General features: G+C 45.8%; 1 protein-coding gene across 6 annotated transcripts in view; it reads left to right on the top strand.

Moving 5' to 3' along the window:
- Positions 1-19,193, top strand: part of LPIN1 (lipin 1) — a 143,029-nt gene extending 123,836 nt beyond the window's left edge. For all 6 annotated transcript variants that reach the window (XM_050753894.1, XM_050753896.1, XM_050753893.1 and 3 more), the window contains 4 exons: positions 7,225-7,377; positions 11,309-11,423; positions 12,228-12,331; positions 16,419-19,193. In XM_050753894.1, the coding sequence (XP_050609851.1) occupies positions 7,225-7,377; positions 11,309-11,423; positions 12,228-12,331; positions 16,419-16,578 (532 nt within the window). In that variant the 3' untranslated portion in view covers positions 16,579-19,193. The remainder of the gene's footprint in view (positions 1-7,224; positions 7,378-11,308; positions 11,424-12,227; positions 12,332-16,418) is intronic.
- Positions 19,194-19,695: the final 502 nt, after the last annotated feature.

The following is a 19,695-nucleotide window of genomic DNA, read 5'->3' as shown; positions in this document are numbered from 1 at the left end:
ACAGTTGCCTGCTCATTGAGTTGGATGTGTGTGTTGTCCGGGGCACCCAGTCAGGCCTGTGTGATTCGCAGGATGGCCAGGGCTTCTGAAAACCCATCTTCAGGGCAGCTTGGCCACGACCTTCAGGGTTCCCTGCTCAGCATCGTAGGAGGAGGTACCAGCTCCTTGGTGTGGCATTTGAAACCTGGCACTTTCAGGTCCTAGCCTTCTGCCAAGCCCTTATTTTCAGCTGCTGTTTCTCAGCCCTTCCTGCTGTAATCCAGAGACTCTGTTCCTCCTCTGCACTCCGTCCCCATCTTCCTGCCTTTGCTATGTGGTGGCCTCAGCTTGACATGGCTTCCCCTCTGATTTTTGCCTCTCAATATTTTTGCAGCCTTTAATGCCTGGCTCAGATGCCACAGTCCTGAGGCCACAATCGGTGACCCTAGTCAGCTCTGGCCTCTTCCCTGTCCCTGGACTTGCTGGATTCTATGTGGATACCGGAGGGCTTGGGCCTGGCTTGTTGGCCTTGGTCCCCATCATGGAGGACAGGCTGGACACGATGGCAGCCCCTGGAGCCGACCACTGAGGAAAGTAATTCCTATCCTGGCAGCCTCTCTCAGCCTTCCTCACATGATGGCCTTAGCAGCCACCGCTGGGAGACCCGTCAGGCTAAGAATTGACCAAGGCTGTGGCCCGCTGTTCTAATGACTGCCATCATTCTTTTGAATCTGTATTGTGATTTCTAGAGAAACAGAGAAATGGTTCTCATACTGGGTACCAGGAAAAAGATGCCATTTACATGAGGGTTTGTGAACTTTTTCCTGACATTGCTTCCCTTGAATTTGGGTATGACTTACATTTTATGCACTGTCGTATTTGTCTAATGAAAAAACCAGTCTTCAGCTGGGCACAGTGACTCACACGAATAATCCCAGCACTTTGGGAGTCCGAGGCAGGTGGATCACTTGAGGTCAGGAGTTTGAGACCAGCCTGGCCAACATGCTGAAACCCCATCTCTACTAAAAGTACAAAAATTAGCCGAATGTGTTGGTGGGCGCCTGTAATCCCAGCTACTTGGGAGGCTGAGGCAGGAGAATTGCTTGAACCCTGGAGGTGGTGGTTGCAGTGAGCTGAGATCGCACTATTGTACTCCAGCCTGGGCGACAGAGCAAGACACCGTCTAAAAAAAAAAAAAGAGAGAGAGAGAGAGAGAGAAAGCCAGTCTTGCAGTTAACCACTTGCCTGAAACAACAGCAAATAAGGACAATTTTGTTTTCTGCTGAAGTTAATTACTTGTTTGGATCCAGTCAGCCCATGAGAAATGATCCATAAGGCTAATTGTCACCTTGTTCATAGAGAGGGTATAAAGCTGGCTTGAGTATTGATGAAACAGAATAAATACAAATGGGAGATACAGGAACCGCTTTCAGATTCAGGTATACTCAAAAGTAGAAGGAAAGTCAAGAAGGACTGTTGCCTAAAAGATCTAAATCATTGAGCTAATGTGTCCTTTGGGGCCTAAATTTGGGCAATAATTGTTTGAATTTTTGACCTTATTTCATACATGCTTTTATATTCATGTAACCAGAAGCCAGTGTTTTTATGACTTAGGGAAAAGAACACTTACCGTGTTTCTCCAGGTTCGTTAGCTCTGCTGGGGCCTAGGTGTGTGGTGTCTCAAGCCAGTGGACTGAAAATGAGAGGCATCTGTAGCAGACTTGTTAGGGTCTTTTTTTTTTGAGATGGAGTTTGGCTCTTGTCACCCAGGCTGGAGTGCAATGGTATGATCTTGGCTCACTGCAACCTCCGCCTCCCAGGTTCAGGCAATTCTCCTGCCTCAGCCTCCCAAGTAGCGGGGATTATAGGCACATGCCACCATGCCCGGCTAATTTTGTATTTTTAGTAGAGACAGAGTTTCACCATGTTGGCCAGGCTGGTTTCCAATGCCTGACCTTAGGTGATCTGCCCACCTCAGCCTCCCAAAGTGCGGGGATTACAGGCATGAACCACTGCGCCCGGCCTAGATCTTTTTTCTTTTCCTGCCTGCAGCAGTTCTTTCTTTCATGTCAGCACTTCTTTGTTTATTGCAGTCATTGCTCTCTGCCAGTAAGAGATATGATGATGTGGTAAATAGAAGGTCTGATTGGGAGTCGGGCCGGGATCCCAGAGGCGGCAGCCATTAGCTCACACTGGGCCCTGGGACCAAGTACCTACTCTGAGCTTTGGTTTCCTCTTCTGTAAAATGAGAAGGTTAGGCTAGATGACCCCTGAGGTCACTGCTAACCTGGGAGTGCTCTGCTCCTGGCTGTGTGGATTGCACAAGAGTGTGTTTTGCTTTTCCAAGCCAAACCTCAGCCCAAACTCAGAGGGATCCGCTAGACTCTGGTTGCACCAGGAGCTGTCCTAAGTGCCGTCGGGGGTGCTGAGCAGTCTCTCCCTTCAAGAAGCTTGTGGTAATGTGGGAGGAGACACTTAGGGCTCCCTGTAATAAGGCAGTGAGGGGCAGATCGAGCGAGGAAGATGCTGGTTTTTGTTGGACATATGTCAAGGAGAAGTTAATTTTGATTGACCAGAGGTGTCAGAGGAGGGCCCTGTGAGAAGGTGGCACTCAGCTGAGTCTCCCTGGAGGAGCAGGGTTTCAAAGGAGAGGAAAGCTCCCCACAGGTGGAAGTAGGAGCGAGAGGGGAGGCTGGGAGATGAGCAGGTGCTGGGTGGGCTCACTGAAAGGGAGGCTCCGGTGCAGACGGTGGGGTGGGTAAAAGATGAAGCAGGAGAGTAGGCAGAAACCAGGTTGCAGAGTGCCTGGGAGGTGACTCACCAAGCCTGAGTGGTGCTGGGCCTTCCTTTCTCAAGGTGGCTGGTGACCCTCTCTCCCCTTAGGATGGCACATGGGGCCACAGAGTCATTTTTCTCTACAGCAGTGGCTCTCAACGGATGGACATATGGCAGTGTCCGGGGATGCTTCCGATGGACATAACTGGGGCATGCTGTTGACCCTTAGTGGGTGGACCCAGGGTGGTGCTGCATATCCAATGACGCGGCGTTGTGGGGGCCTCGCTCCCCAACAGACACTCCTCCCGTCTCAGATGTCAGTGTTGAGAAACTCCAGTGTAGAAGCTTATCTTGCAAAATGCTCCCAAAGGTAATCTTTCCAAACTATTTAAATCTCCCTGAGTCAGTGTCTTAAGAGGGATGCAGAGATTAGGGCAGAGGAGAAAACTGTTTGCACCAAGCCTGGGCATGGATCCCTCTTTTTTTTTTTTTCCCATCTGGTGTTCCAGTTGCTGAGAATGCTAGAGGAACAGGAGTGATGGGTGTGTGTATCGCACCTTTATCCACTGGCACTTCCTATCCCTGGATCCCATCTGTCCTGCTGGGTAATTGTTGATTTTCCCCAAGCACTCTCTGCTCCTGTAGGGCAGGGCTGTGCCATGCCCTGTGGGCACCCCAGATCCCACGTGTGGCCTGGCACAGGAGCGCCCAGTGAGTGTGCATTGAAGGGACCGTGGAAGGAGCCTACGGGTTGAGCAGGGACTTCAACTGGGCTGGCCTGTGGGGCATGTCCTGCCACTGGTTGCCCTCCTGAGTGAGGGGTCTTCCCTGTGAGGGGCACCATGGAGACTTAGTGCTGCCTGAGCATTTGATGGGAGCACTTGTTGGCACTGCAGACAGCTTTTGTTGAAGGCGGGAGGGAAGGCTCTTCCACCAGCAAGCATTTTCCCCATTAGGTCACTCTCGAGCTGGCTTTCCAGCTAAGTTTAGTCAGGTAAGAATGCTGGCACGCTGACAGTAACTCAGTGGCATGGCCCAACTGTGAAATATATTTGACAATCCAGTTTTGTGTAGATTAGCATCTTAGATCTCTGCAGGTGGCAGCTTTTAGGACTTTGATGTGAAGAGTTATACATGGAAATAGTGATTTCTTTTTAAAGGTTGTATTAATTAGATGGCTAAAATGCAAAGATATTTAGAAATTAATAAGATTGACCGGGTGCGGAGGCTCACGTTTGTAGTCCCAGCACTTTGGGAGGCCAAGGTGGGCAGATCACGAGGTCAAGAGATTGATACCATCCTGGCCGATATGGTGAAACCCCGTCTCTACTAAAAATACAAAAAATTAGCCAGGTGTGGTGTTGCATGCCTGTAGTCCCAGCTACTCAGGAGGCTGAGACAGGAGAATCGCTTGAACCTGGGAGGCGGGGGTAGCAGTGAGCTGAGATCGTGCCACTATACTCCAGCCTGGTGACAGAGCGAGACTGTGTCTCAAAAAAGAGAGAGAGAGAGAAAGAAAAGAAATTAAAAAGACTGTAATTTTCAGATGCATCCCTGTATTCCAGATAAGCTGTTATGTCTAGATTCTTTTTGTCTTAAAACTTTCCTGTTTCTTAGTTTTAAAGAACATATTATTGAGCAGTTTTTGAAACAAGTCCATTGGCCATTATAAAATATTTATGGTAGAGCAATACGTTGGATAGGAAGCGGGTAGTTTATTCACTCATTCAGCAAATATTCACTAAGTGTCTGCTACAAGTCAAGCACTGTTTTTGGTACTGGGGTTGTAGCAAAAAATGGGACAAAGTCCCTGTCCTCATGGAGTTTATGGATGAATGAGAGATACAGTTGAATAAGGGACTGTAACGTCGTATTAGTGATCAGTGCTAGGAGGAGAGGGAAGGCAGAGCGAGGGCCAGTGCCTGGGTGAGGAGTGAGGGGGTGTGTGTTTCATCGTGTAGGGGAGGTCAAGGGAAGGGCCCTCTGGAGAGGCGAGATCCAGCGGAGACCTAGATGAGGTGAGGGTGTGAGCAGTCCCTGCAGACCGGGGGAAAGGTGTTCCAGGCAGGAGGAACGGCATAGGCAGGTGCCGGCACAGATGAGCGTGGCGAGTTGGAGGAAGGATGGGAACACCTGTGTGGTTTGCCAGGAATGAGGAGTTGGAAGTCATTGCAGATGGGGTTGGGGTTGGAGAGAAAGGTGGGGGCCAGGTCTTCTTGGTCTTACAGGCCACAGTGAAGGGTTTGGACGATGTCTGCGAGAGGTGCAGCCTCGGGAGGGTTCTGAGTGTGAGTGGGCTACGCTTTACGTTTTCTTAGAGCACCACGTGGAGTCGGGATAGCAGCAGGGAAGTCATTCAAGATTGTCGCAGCAACGGAGGCCAGGAGGCTGTGCAGTGTGGGCGTGGTGGGAGCACTGGGTGGTGCTGAGGGGTGGTTTGAGTGGCCGTCGGCGGTGGAGCAGAGAGGACCTGCTGATTGTATGGCATGGGGGCTGAGGGCAAGGAGACACCAGTGGGGCCCCTGAGGGTTTGACGTCACCCCTGGCTTAGGAGAGTGCCACTTGCCACTTGCTACTTGCCACGCGGGCTCCTGAGGAGTCTCGGGGTGAGTTGGGGAGGAGCCGCCGTGGTGTGTGGTTTTGGAGGCACCCATTTTGGAGTATGATGAGTACTATGGGGTCCACAGTGAGCCTGTACTGCACAGTGGGCATAATGTGGAGTTCATAGTAGCTGCAGCTTGGGAGAGGGGTCTGGACGGGGTCCATGCGTTTGGGAGATATCAGTGTATAGATAGTGTTTAAAAATTTTTGAATAATATATTCTACTTAATCCAACATATTCAAAATGATATCACTTAGATATATAATCAATATGAAAACGATTAATGAAATATATCATACCTTCTTTTTTTTATAATAGACTTTGAAACTTGATACCAAGTTTTTATACTTAGAGCACATTTCATTCTAGACACTAAATTTTTGATGGTTAAAAAAAAGTGAAATGGGGCCGGGCTCAGTGGCTCATGCCTGTAATCCCAGCATTTTGGGAGGCCAAGGCAGGTGGATCACCTGAGGTCAGGAGTTTGGGACCACCCTGGCCAACATGGTGAAACTCGCTCCCTACAAAAAATACAAAAATTAGCCGGGCGTGGTGGTGCACGCCTGCAATCCCAGCTACTTGGGAGGCTGAGGCAGGAGAATTGCTTGAACCTGGGAGACAGAGGTTGCAGTGAGCCAAGATTGCGCCACTGCTCTCCAGCTTGGGGGACAGAGCAAGGCTCTCTCAAAAAAAAAAAAAAAAAAAAAAAAAAAAGTGAGATGGAGTCCTGCTAATGCAACAAAGTTGCATTCATAGAATAGTTATGTTGCTTCAGTCTAGACATGGCATTTGGAGCCGTGGAAGTGGGTGAGATCCCCAGATCCTCTAGGGAGTGTAGTGGGTAAGGAGAGATGAGGCCTGAGACCCTGGGCGCTTGTAAGTTTTGAGACTTGTAGTGCAGATGGGAGCAGTCGAGCCGCCGTATCTAGGAAGGGGTGGCTGCTGAAGAGGTGAACACCCGGACGCTGTGGAGTCCTGGGGGCTGAGTGACTCAGGTGCTTCTGGAGAAGGAACGAACCCCCGAGGCAGAGGCTACTGGGGAGTCCATTCCTACAAGAATTGAGAGTTGATACCTGGGTTTGGCAAGATGGGCATCAAGGTGACCTGTGCAGGGACAGCAAGGAAGGGAACGAGAGAATGAGAGTCTGCTGGGAGTGAGGAGAGGAAGGAAGGTGAAGAAGTGGACTCAATGCGTATGCGTATACTCAGCTTTTTGGAAGAATTTTACTACAAAAGGGAACAGAGAAATGGTATCTTAGCCAGAGAGAGACTAAGGACGTTTTGGCGTGTGTGCGCGCGCACGCGTGTGTGTGTGTGTGTGTGTGTGTGTGTGGTTGTTCTGGCTTGGCTTGTTTTTAGGATGAAATGAGAGATTGCAGAATATTTATGTGCTGATGTGAATTACCCAAAAGAGAGGAGGAATTTAATGGGGTGTGTGTAGGAGCGAATGAAGCAAATGCTGGAGCAAAGTGTGTGAATTGGCAGGTGGCTGTGGACTTGTCGCAGGGGCTGTAGCCAAGAGCTGGGACCAGGGGGAGTACGAAGGGCTCAGGCACAGGTAGGTGAACCAGTTTCATCCATCTGAACCTCAGTTTCCATAGCAGTAAAACCAGGGGAAAATACTCATCCAGCCATGTTCTCCTGAGGATTAAACAAAGTGGGGAATGCAAAAGTGCTTAGTGAATTACAGTGAAATGTATTTAAGCTTATTTCTCAATTGCAAGCAAGATTTTGTAGAATGTGGACTTTTGTATGTGGGGGAACTTGAAACAGTGCCATTCTTCAGAACAGATCTGGATCAGGATTTGTGAATGCAAAAAGTTTCCATTTTCTGATGCCATGAAATATGAATGTTTTATGTCTTTCAGGAACGGATATAAATTTCTCTACTGCTCTGCCCGTGCCATCGGGATGGCGGACATGACGCGGGGCTACCTGCACTGGGTCAACGAGAGGGGCACGGTGCTGCCCCAGGGGCCCCTGCTGCTGAGTCCCAGCAGCCTCTTCTCTGCCCTGCACAGGTACCAGGCCTGCTCCCTACACCTACATCTGTGGGGCTGTTCAGACCCTCTCTCTTCCTAACTGCAATTTTTGTAAGAATAGCTTCCTCACTGGTCTTCTCCAACCAATATCCATGCTCCGTAGCTGGCACCAGGAAAATCATTCCAAACACAGGTCCACATCTGCATTGGCTCCTCACGGCTTTCAGGCCAAGTCCAGACTCAGGAGCTTGGCGCCTGGTGGCTCCACATGGCCCGTGCCTCCCCTCCTCTCGTCTCTACATCTCAGTCTGTGTCTCCCAGACAATTGTCTCTGCTTGGAGCCTTTGCACGTGCTGTTCCCCTCTTTCTGGGTCACTCTCCTGCTCCATCTCTTCTTGAGTAGCCTGGCTGAATCTTAATGTCCCTTGGACAATGAGCCTCTATCTCATCTCCTTAGGGATCCTTAAGTGGCCCGTCTACCAACCACCATCATCCACCTGGCTTTTGCCACCCATCATACTTGTTATTTTCTGTCTTAGAGTTCTGGGAGCACTGCCCGTTTTAAGGGTCCTCTAACAGACCACTAGCCAATTTCTGATTGCCTTCCTCCCTTCATCTACTGGACCATATCAAGGTAGCTAAGCGACACTAACTCTGGCCCCATGGAATTGGAGGAAGAAAACACTGGATGTCCCTGTAGTTGGAGGAAGGAAACCCTGGATGTCTCGGTAGTTGGAGGCCCAGGGCAATTTACTAGACACCTCTCAAAGCAAAATCTATTGTGGTCAACCATGGGACGTTGGGCCCTGCTGAAGGCTGATTGTAACTATCATAGACTTGGTCTTTATGAATGTCATTGGTGTGATTCTGCCTGAATTTGAAGACCACATGAACTGTTTGCTGCTGCTAATCATGCAAACAATGGAAGAATCTAAATGGGCCCCCAATGCCATGTTGATTCTTGTGTATTTTCCTTTAGCTCTGTAGGTACCTTTTCCATCACGGCGTTGTTTTGTGTAAGCAGTAGCTTTTTTCCTATAGTAAAGGATCTCAAATGAAGACACGCACGTTCTAGGGGAGAAAAGTCAGGCACAACCTAGTGTATTTCAAGTCCTCAGAGCTATCGTAACAGCATTGATCTCCATAGAAATCCTGATATTTTAATGAAATTGTGTCCCTAGGCTATGCTGACAATTTGCAACAAGCCATTCATCAGCCTGTGTTAAGTAGTAAGGCTTTGCTAGGCCAAGCAAAAAGTCGACATTGTTACTTTGACATCCTAACGCTATCTATACATTTAAAGTGATCCTTTTCTCATTTTCTTATTTAAATATCATTGTCCAAGGTATATTGCTTTTTCCCTGGAAGGAATTATTTTGAAGACCCTAAATCACATAGTTGGTATGTCCTCTTGGAAGGCCAAAGTGCTCCTGTGGCAAATGGCCACCAGCCTGGTCCTTCCCAGGGCTGCCATCAAGCCACAGCCATTCCATGTGCTAGCTGTCCCGTGGAGTTCTCTAGAATTGCTAGCCAAGTCTGCCCTGACGCAAATGACCTTCCTTTTTTTTTTTTTTTTCTTTAATTTTACTCTAAGTTCTGGGATACATGTGCAGAAAGTGCAGGTTTTTTACATAGGTATACATGTGCCATAGTGGTTTGCTGCACTCCTCAGCCTGTCATCCGGGTTTTAAGCCCCACATGTATTAGGTATTTGTCCTAATGCTCTCCCTCCCCTTGCCCCCTCACCCCCTGATAGGCCCCGGTATGTAATGTTCCCCTCCCTGTGTCCATGTGTTCTCATTGTTCAACTCCCACTTATGAGTGAGAACACGCAGTGTTTGGTTTTCTGTTCCTGTGTTAGTTTGCTGAGAATGATGGCTTCCAGCTTCATCCACGTCCCTGCAAAGGACATGAGCTCATTCTTTTTTATGGCTGCATAGTATTCCGTGGTGTATATGTGCCACATTTTCTTTATCCAGTCTATCATTGATGGGCACACAAATGACCTTCCTTAGCACAACTCTTTGACTAGGTGCAGTTGTGATTCTACCGCTAGGTTTTGAATTAGGATGAAGGAGGGGAATATAGTGGGTGGATATGCGTGCGGTGCAGTGGGCAGAAAAAAGCCCTCAGCACAGGACGGCGATCACTTAGCCTTTGTCAGGAGTGCTGTGGGTATCTTTTCCCAGTTCATAGCTTTTGATGAAAATAAACTTAGTTTTATGTCATTGAGCGTATTGTTTCCTCTGTAGTTGTGCTTTTTGTGTATTACCAAAGTCTTCTCTGACCTGTGGGCATGAAGACAATCCTGTATTTTATCTGAAGGTGTTGCTTTCACATTTGGGTCTATAATCCACTAAGAATGGATTTATTTAGGTAGAATGAAGTGCGGGTGCAATGTAATCTTTTTTTCCTACATGGATATTCATTTGTCCCAGCACCACGTGCTAAAAAGACCGCCCTGTCCTTGCTGCTCCGAGATGCCATTGTGGTCATAAAGCAAGCATCTGTGAATGTGTGGTTCTGTTTTGGGGCTTTCTGTTTTGTTCCACTGGCAAAGGCCTGGACGAATTGGCCAAGGCCATAGTGTCCCGTCTCCCACAGCTCAGAAGCTCCTCACCTTCCCAGCATCGGAAGTGCTAGGCCTGGCTTGCTGCTCGTTTCGTAGCTTCTAGACTCAAATTGCATCAAAACACCCAAGACTCTGTTATGAGTTTGACTGAAATTGCAGCGAATCTGTAGAGCAATTTAGGAAGACTTAATATCTCAAAATTATATCGGATCTTCCAATCCAAGAGTATAGTCTATTTCTTCATTTGTGTAGGTCTTTCCTAATATATTTTAGTAAAGTTTTATAATTTTAGCCATAAAGGTCTGGCACATCTTCTGTTAGGTTTATTTCTAGACATTTTATATTTTAAAATTTAATTTAAAATACCATTTACACAATTACCTTTTCTGCTTGTTTCAGATGCATGAAAATGTGATTAGTTTTTGTACATTGATTTTTTTTTTTTGTACATTGACTTGTTAACCTTATTAGAGCCTTTTTAAATTCTGGTAATTCATGTGTAGGTTCAGCTTTTTAATGTGCATATTTGTTTTTTGTGATGACAATTTTTCCCCCTAATTCTCTCTAATATATATAACTTTTATTTATTTTTCTTAACGTTATTGCATTTGATAGGGCAGGCAGTACAGCAGTGAATTGCCATGGTGATACAGACCATCATTATTTCACTGTTAATAAGATGTTCACTCTAGGTTTTTTAGCATTCCCTTCCATTCCTGGTTGGAGTTCTCATCTGGATTAGATGTTAACTTGTATCAAATCCTCTTTTTAAATTTAAATATTTTTAAAAATGAATTTGAAGTTGGGAGGGAACTGGTATCAAATACCCTTTTTGTATCTGTTGAGATGATCATACTTTTCTCTTTTAACCTGATAATGTGTTATATTATATTGATTTTAAATATTAAATTGCTATTTCATTCCTGGAATAAACCCAGCTTTTATACATTGCTACAGTTTGTGCATACACACACACACACACACACACACACACATATATTTTAGAATTTTTGCACTTATATTCCAAATAAGATTGGTCCATACTTTGCCCATACTTTTCTTTTTTAGGTTTTGTTTTTAAGGTTATGCTAGCCTTATCGAATTAATTTAGAGATATTCCTTTTTGTTTTTATGCTCTGTCATTCTTTGTTTCCTGGGTGACCAGGAGAACTCTTGGTGAAATGGCTCATCCTTGGTGTTTTCTTTGTAGAAAGACTTGAAAGTATGGGTTTACTTTCCATCTCGTGCTTTTCTGGGATGTCTGAACTGCCTGACACACACTAAACTTTTGAAGATTTGAGTTTTCATAGTGTTGTGGCAGCTTTGTCAGCTAAAAACAGTTTGATGCTAAAGGAAGCTTAGCTTCTCATGTTAATCTATTATTTATTTGTTTAACAGAGAAGTGATTGAAAAGAAGCCAGAAAAGTTTAAAGTCCAGTGTTTGACAGACATCAAAAACCTGTTTTTCCCCAATACAGAACCGTTTTATGCTGCTTTTGGAAACCGACCGGCTGTAAGTAGTAGATTGGGTATGGAAAAACCCTTGAAATGACTGCCTTTTCTGGTTGCTGTCATCTGAAAGCCCTATCCTAGAACTATATGTAGAGTCAGATTCTCATCCCAGAAGCAGTAGGCGGGTGAAGAGCCACTTGCCTACATCTAAAGGGAAGGGGATTACAAATTGTCTTATGGCCTCCAGGGTTCTTTGAAGGTTGGCAGGTGGGTCAAAGCTTGAGATGTGGGACTTAAAACTCCAAATTCCAAATTATTCATTAAAACAGTAAAGCGAGAACATTTAATCGGATTAGGTTCTTTCTACCAGAAGGGAACCGCAAAATTAGTCCTAACCATGATGGCGAATTTAGCATCTCACGTCTAGTGTTGTCTCGTATCATGAAAGAAGCGCTTTGAGATTTTGCACATATGCCCAAATTTACTAGAAAGCTAAGTATTCTAGAGAATATAGTTGGGTACTAACTGCTCCATCGGAAAGTCCTACTTTTGAAAGTTATGGGAGATTTTCATGAAGTAGGAATATGGGTCAGAGAATAACCTGAAGGAATGTTAGAATTGCGCGACGTGATAGGTTGTCTTTTCTTTAACTCAGTCCTTGAACAGATGAGGGAGTTGAGGCCCAGAGAGCAAAACTAATTGAACAGTTTCCCATCAAAGGATATTCTTTCACTGCACCACTTTGAGGTAGAGCTCTGGTTAATGAAAATTTGATATTTCATCAAATCAGAAATACCATGGACTTGTTTTTACAATGAACTCTTTTTTTCTAATGAACACTTTAAATCGCCTTTTCCACATATAGGATGTGTATTCATACAAGCAAGTAGGAGTGTCTTTGAATAGAATATTTACCGTCAACCCTAAAGGAGAGCTGGTACAGGAACATGCGAAGACCAACATCTCATCGTGAGTATTGTACATGTTTTATGTGATTATTATATCAGTACCATTATCTTAAAATGGCGCTTCCCAGTTCGTGGTGTACCTCTTCCCTTTTGCTGCCTGGATGTTAATCTCTAATTCTTATAATGAAGAAATGTATTTCAACTCCTTGTATTTTGTCCAAAACATAATTTTTAGATAGCTGGAATTGAATCAGATCCCCTCTGGGTCTAAAATTTAAACTCGTGGTTAAATTCTGCTACAGAATGGAATTGAATGAATTTGAAAACTAGTAGTTTAGATTTGCCAAGTTAGGTTTGAAAGCCTAGAATGTGAATGAGAAATGTAACCAAACTGAAATATGTGAAGCTATATTTAAAGATGAGGAACTGTATATCTCTTCACATACCAAATGTTTCTTACCAGAGACATTGCTGTGTAATTGTTAAGAATTCCCCTCATATTTTTTGGTCAAAGCCCAGTTTTCCTGAGTCAGTGGGCTAAATGGGATTACTCTTTCTAATGAGGCATGCTTGTATACTTGGAATCACTCTTGACTTTATCCTGTCCCCGTCGGGTTCCTAACTTCTTAGATTGGAGAGCACTTCCTCATTCCACGTTGTTGGGAGGTGGGCCCACTGGGTGACGTCAGCCCAGGCAGACCCTTGTCTTCCTGCCTTGTCCATTTCAGAGACTACACCTCTTCTGGTCTTGTCTGTGCAGACCTGGAAAAGAGCCTCTGGCAGGCCGGGTGCGGTGGCTCACGCCTGTAATCCCAGTACTTTGGGAGGCCCAGGCGGGCGGATCACCTGAGATTGGGAGTTAGAGACCAGCCTCACCAACATGGGGAAACCCTGTCTCTACTAAAAATAGAAAAATTAGCTGGGTATGGTGGTGCATGCCTATAATCCCAGCTACTCAGGAGGCTGAGGCAGGAGAACTGCTTGAACCTGGGAGGCGGAGGTTGCTGTGAGCTGAGATCGTGCCATCGCACTCCAGCCTGGGCAACAGAGCAAGACTCCATCTCCAAAAGAAAAAAAAAAAAAAAAAAAAAAGCCTCTGGCCTTAGAGACCCCAGAGAGCTCAAGGGGGTCCTCTTTATCTGGAGGAGTTAGACTGGGGGAATTTGGTTCTAGGAGATTCCTGTGGATTGGTTTTCTCCGTGTAGCTCCTGTGATTTTAGATAGATAGAGAGCTAAGTTCCCTCTAGGGCAGATGTTTACTTTCAAGATGGTCCTTACACCAGTTGGATTCTAACTGAGTGTCAGTAGAACTGAGGGCAGTTCTAGACTAACAGGAGTCCTGGGGCTGCCCCACAAGACTCCTCCAACCCTACAGTCATGCCAGTACCCAAGCAGTCCTCAAGGTTTGTACAGAGAGGGGAGGATGGAGCCAAGGCCCTGTTCCCTCCTGTAGAAAGCGAGTCAGTGTCAGGCTGCTTCCTGATTGGCAGAAAAACAGGAGGAACTTGATTTCTTTCTTAACCCTTCCTTGCAGTTTCTGCTGCCTCCTCTATTCTAAGTGGCTGACTGTGACAATGTCTCGTTCTTGCTCCCCCCTCATTCCCCAGGCTGGAGAGGACCTAGTGGGTTTCTGTGTTAGTCTGTTTTCAGGCTGCTAATAAAGACACGGACCCAAGGCTGGGTAATTTATACAGGAAAAAGGATTTAGGCCGGGCACGGTAGCTCACGCCTATAATCCCAGCACTTTGGGAGGCTGAGGCAGGTGGATCACCTGAGGTCAGGAGCTCAGGACCAGCATGACCAACACGGTGAAACCCCATCTCTACTAGAAATACAAAAAAAAAAAAAAAAAAAAAAAAAAAAATTAGCCGGACATGGCAGCTTGCACCTGTAATCCCAGCTACTTGGGAGGCGAAGGCAGGAGAATCACTTGAACCCAGGAGGCGGAGGTTGCAGTGAGCCAAGATCGCGTTACTGCCCTCCAGCCTGGGTGACAGAGTGAGACTCCATCTAAAAAAAAAAAATGGGGAGGCCTCACCATCGTGGTCAAAGGCAAGGAGGATCAAGTCATGTCTTACATGGATGGCAGCAACCAGAAAGAGCTCGTGCAGGGAAACTCCCCCTTATAAAACCATCAGATCTCATGCGACTTATTCACTATCACGGGAACAGCATGGGAAAGACCTGCCTCCATGATTCAGTTAACTTCCACTGAGTCCCTCCCACAACATGTGGGAATTTAAGATGAGATTTGGGTGGGGACACAGCCAAACATATCAGGATCAAAAAGAACTTTCAACCAATGAGACACTGTCCAGGAATGGGAACGTGGCAGGTCTTGCCATGAGGTGCATGGAAAAGGGACTCCAGCATCTGAGAGGGTTTGGCTAGGTGGCCTCTGAGGTCATTGCATGGACGGAGGCTCTGGGGTTAAAATGCACACCTCGCCCGTGGCTTGGCCTGGGGTGGAGCTCTGCAGACTTTACTCATTGCCAGGGGATGTTGTCGTTTTACACCTGGACTGAGGTGGGGCTGTTCCTGTGAGAGAGTAAATCTCCTCCCCCAGGGAGCTTACATTTCTCTGGCACTGAACTTGGTATAGCTATTTCTGAGCCAAGTAGGTGCTTGTCGTTCAGAACTGGGACGGTCATCTGAAATGTCTTCAGATGGATGGGGCCACACAGGGGGAGGAGCTCAGTTCTTTCTCCCTTTCGTTTGTGAGCGTCTGTGCATAAGCTCTGCCTGCTCCGGAGGAGCCCAGTGCGTGGAGGTCGGTCTGGGGGAGGCGCGCAGATGACACTCGGCCTGGCCGCTCAGAGAGTGTGAGAGTGGGTTTGGTTCCAGTGCCCGCCGCAGCCTTGCAGTCAAGCCTGCAGGGAGGGGCCCTCCTGCCGCAGCCACAAACCTCAGACAAATAAGCCTTAAAGCCGGGAGGTATTTTAAAAATCTGTCTGTTTGTTTGAATCCCCAGGAAAGACATAACTCTTGGTTTTATATTAGGAGACATCATTTTTCCATTTTGTGCAAGCACACTGTTTCTCAAAAGTCCTTTGGAGGTCCTTTATTAAATAGACACACTCAGCCTCATTTAATACATTATTTTATACTTCAGAACATGCAATTTAGGTTCTTAGCAATTTGGAACTAGACAGGGATCAGTGACTGTCAAGGAGGAATCTGGGGATGGCTGGCAGAGGACTGGGTGTGCCAGAATCTCAGTTGGGAGGTGCCTGGAGGTCTGAACATGCATATTCAATATAGCAACTTTCTTTTCATAGTATAAGCCACAGAAACTAACATGCAACATATTTTTGGGCATGCAAATAAAAAGAGAGCAAGAGAACGTTGTAGGAAGCATTGGGAAGCCCTGCTCTAATTCACCTCCACACACTATAAAGATGCAGGGCGCCGAGAGGGCAAGAGAATTGTCCAAGGTTACAGCAAGCAGGAGAGCCCAGGTCTCTTGACTGTCATGCCAACTGGGGCTTTTTTCTCTAAGATGTGTTCATAATTTGTCGCTTAGATACATGTGAGCACCCAGTAGACATGATTTTAATGTTGCGTATGTTATTTTATTTAATTAACCTTAAAACTGTGGCCTAGTTTTTCTTTTCCTTCCTTTACAGTGGAGGAAATTGGCTTAGATAGATTATGCCATTTGCCCAAGATCACACAGCTAGTAAATGGCAGAGCTGAACATCAAATTAATGTCTCTTTAACCCCAGGACCCAGCTCCTTTTCACTGCGCAATGAAGCAATCTGTCTGGTGCTCCAAAGATGTGCCTTGTCTGTGATTCTTCCCGCAATGTCCCACATGTGACCCCTGCAGCAGGTGCTATCCCTTGGCCATGCTGACTTCCTCCTGCCGTCTTTTGCTTGGCTGTCTCCCCTTCACCTGTCCTTCAAGTGAAGTCGGGTCCCACCCACCTCTTCCCCAGAGCCTTCTCTGATGCCTCCTTTGTATACTCTTCGTTTTTATCTCTGATTTTCAATGAATCGATAACAAATTATTCTAGAATGACCTCAGTCATGTCAATAAGTAGGCTGTCTGCTCCTTGAGGTTGTAGATCTCTCTTGACTTCTACATACAGCCCTGGGTGCAGAGCTGGTGTCACTCAGTGGCAGTGACAATGTCCCTTTCCTTCCAGGTATGTGAGACTCTGTGAAGTAGTTGACCACGTTTTCCCGTTGCTGAAAAGAAGCCATTCTTCAGACTTTCCCTGTTCGGATACCTTCAGTAACTTCACCTTTTGGAGAGAGCCACTGCCACCTTTTGAAAACCAGGACATTCATTCTGCCTCCGCGTAAAATGTCCCAAGCAGCCTCTTGCCAGCAGTGCAGAGCCTGGTTGTCACCCATTAAAGGATAAACCTCCCGGGAGTGCACAGCTCCACCTGGGAGCCTGGCGCGTCGTCATTGGCCTGACAGCGGAGAGAAGTGAGAAGCATTTCTCCTCTGCCCCACCCTGGGGCTGACATTTCTAAGCAAGTGGGAAGGGAGCACTTTCTAGGCGAGGCGTTGGGCGCATTTGTACCGTGAAAAGCATTCCTCAGTTGTGGCTTAATGCCAGTTACGATGCTGCCTTTCCGTCCTGCCCCAGCAAGTAGCTATTGGTTCACGTGCAGTTTGGGGCTGTGAAACCTAGGCAGAGGGTGGCTGTCTGAGGGCTGTCCCTGCCTAGGACAGGGTCAGTCGAGGAATGCCAGATAGGCACGGTTTTTGGCAAAGTAGGGGGTGCGTTTCCATTATAGCAATGTTAGTGCCACCACCTCCTGAATACAGTGGGGAGGGCTGTGAAGGCTCATGTGACCTGGATCTGAGGTCTCTGATAGAAATCCGGACATCACTGGGTCCAGGCCTGGCCTCAGACTTGGCCTCGTGGATGGGCCCCTTACAGTATTTGCTGACTAGTCTCATTTTTAGGTGATAAGTTTTTCTTTAATTCCTTTCGTTAAAGATAGTCTATTTAATTGGCATATTTCCCCCCAGTTTTTGTGGCTCAAGGCTGGAATATTTATGCCTTAATGTATCTATGGCAGATATTTTATTTAGAATGCGCTTCATCTAGCTCATGGTAACTTTGCAACGCCTTAGATTAAAATGATAGTAAATATTACTAAGGCAGTATTTTGAATGAGTTCGACACTGCCAGCTTCCTTCCATCCAGCAAGGTGGTGCTGACTATGTGGACTTGAGCGCACTTATGCCAAATGATAATGATAACTGACTTCTATTGAGAGCTCTCCAAAGAAACTGGTTGGTTTTAAGAAAATAGTTTCAAGAAGTTAAACTGTATTCTTTTAGATATTATTTATTGTTTTACTCTGATTAGGTTACTGTGGTAGGCATTTTAGTCATATTCTTTCTATACCACTGTCATTAATATATTAAAAAGATGTATGTGTTAGACTATCCAAAGGGCCTTATTCTCTCTTTCTCATAGACTGATCTTCTTCTGGGATTTATGAGTCATTTATTTTCCTTAGCTTTTTCCACTCAAGTTAAGGGCAAGTGAAAAAGTAATAATTTGAGTGGCATTCTTTAAGCTGACAGAATGTGATTCTTTTACTTGTTTATTACACTGGCTTGTGGACAGAACGGTTTGAAAAGTGAAAGAATTATTTTGGTAAAAGATTTTGCTTTACTTTTCGAAGCATTATTTTTTTAAAGAGTGTTTTACTCCAACGATTGAAACATTTTCCTATTTAAATTTCCTTGTTAGAATCACAGGAGGCAAAAAATGGAACAGTTGAATGAAATTTTACTCTTTCTGTGAAAGAAAATCCAGAGTTTTTGCCTCCGTTATAGTTGGTGGGCCCTGTTAGCATTGGATGCCTTTGCCAAATGGTTCGTGTGGACACACAAAGGCAAACATAGATCTGCCATCGATTGCAGATTTCTGTAGAAACACGGATGTGCATGTGCAGATTCCTTTTGGAGATATTAAAAATAATTAAAAATAGTCCTGCCTGAGGTTGCAGTGAGCCGAGAGCGCGCTACTGCACTCCAGCCTGGGTGACAGTGTGAGAATCCGTGTCCAAAAAAAAAAAATTGGCCTGCCTTAACTAACTTCTCTGCGCCTGTTCACTAGTAACCTAAAGAGGCTATATTCATTCTTTATGCAGTGAGGGTATTTGAGTGAATTTTAACTGCTCTGAACTAAGTATAAGCTCATGGGCCTGCGAAGGTGCACACAGTTTCTCCTTTGCACCTGGGAGGAACTTTGGCTGTGAGAATGGGGGGACGTATCCCCCATGCAGTTCGCAGTCGGGCAACCCTCTGCCCCAGCACACTCTGCAGGCGGAGTTTTCAGAGCATGCAATTTTGGACCCCGAATTTTGATGTACCTTAAACTTCCACATCACTGCACCCTGAAACAGAGCATGCCTTCCAGAAAGTCACACTCTCAGATCTGTGTCAAGTTCAGTGTGAGCCCTGGCAAGGCTGGCATATTAACACCCGCCTTCTGGCTTCTGAAAGTGAGATTTCTATATGGGCTGCACTCACGCATATGCAAGTTCGTTTATCTTTGTGTCCATGACTATAACCCAGTGATGCTGAGGTCATGTGCTGGGATGCTGTATTTGGACCACACATTTCAAAGTTGCCCTATGGAAATGAATCCCACTTAGTGACACGTCATCAGATGTTTGTCACATGTGATGAAGAAAAATGTGTATACCTGGCATAGAGAAAAATATATACCTGGTACATTGGAGAAAAATAATTACACTTTCAAAGAGAATTCCCTTTGCAGTTTTATGTTTGGATCACCACTGTAAGCACATTTTATTTACATTTGATCTGTATTTGTATATGCTGGTGCAACGATAAAAATCACTGTGATACTTCATTGTGTTATACTGGATGCAAAGCTAGAAAATATTGCAATAAATGAGACTGATGAAAGACTTCTCTGAAAATCAGGTGTGTGAATTTTAAATAATTTTTGGGAAGTTACTCAGTTGTTGATTTTTCTGGGGTGTGTTATCAAGCATATTCTAAAAAAAATCTTCAGGCTATGAATTGTTCACTATTCGGAATACATGTTTTTCCTGATGTTTTAGATTTAAATGGGTAAAAGACCAACCTTCTCTATGCACTTGGGAGGGATGGGAGAGATGAAGAGACGAGAAGGCTGTACCCGGCATCCCTCCCTGCCCTGGTGGGATGATTCAGGAGGAGGGAGGTTTCAGTCAAGTGAATTTCATGAAGTGCCTCCCAGGGCCTGACCTAGAACCGTGTTTAGCCCACGGGGGTTCCCCAGCCTCACATCTGCTGTCCTCATTTTTTCGACTCTTCTCTGTGGTGAACCCCAGATTCATTTTTCATTTTGAATGAATCAAAATCCTTGACTAGTGCAATCATATAAGCTGAAAACTGTCATAATTCCTATTGATTTTACATGTGGACGTGGCTGGAGAC

Source organism: Macaca thibetana, chromosome 13, assembly GCF_024542745.1.
Source record: "Macaca thibetana thibetana isolate TM-01 chromosome 13, ASM2454274v1, whole genome shotgun sequence".
Lineage (NCBI taxonomy): Eukaryota > Metazoa > Chordata > Mammalia > Primates > Cercopithecidae > Macaca > Macaca thibetana.
This window is presented reverse-complemented; position numbering and strand designations above follow the sequence as displayed.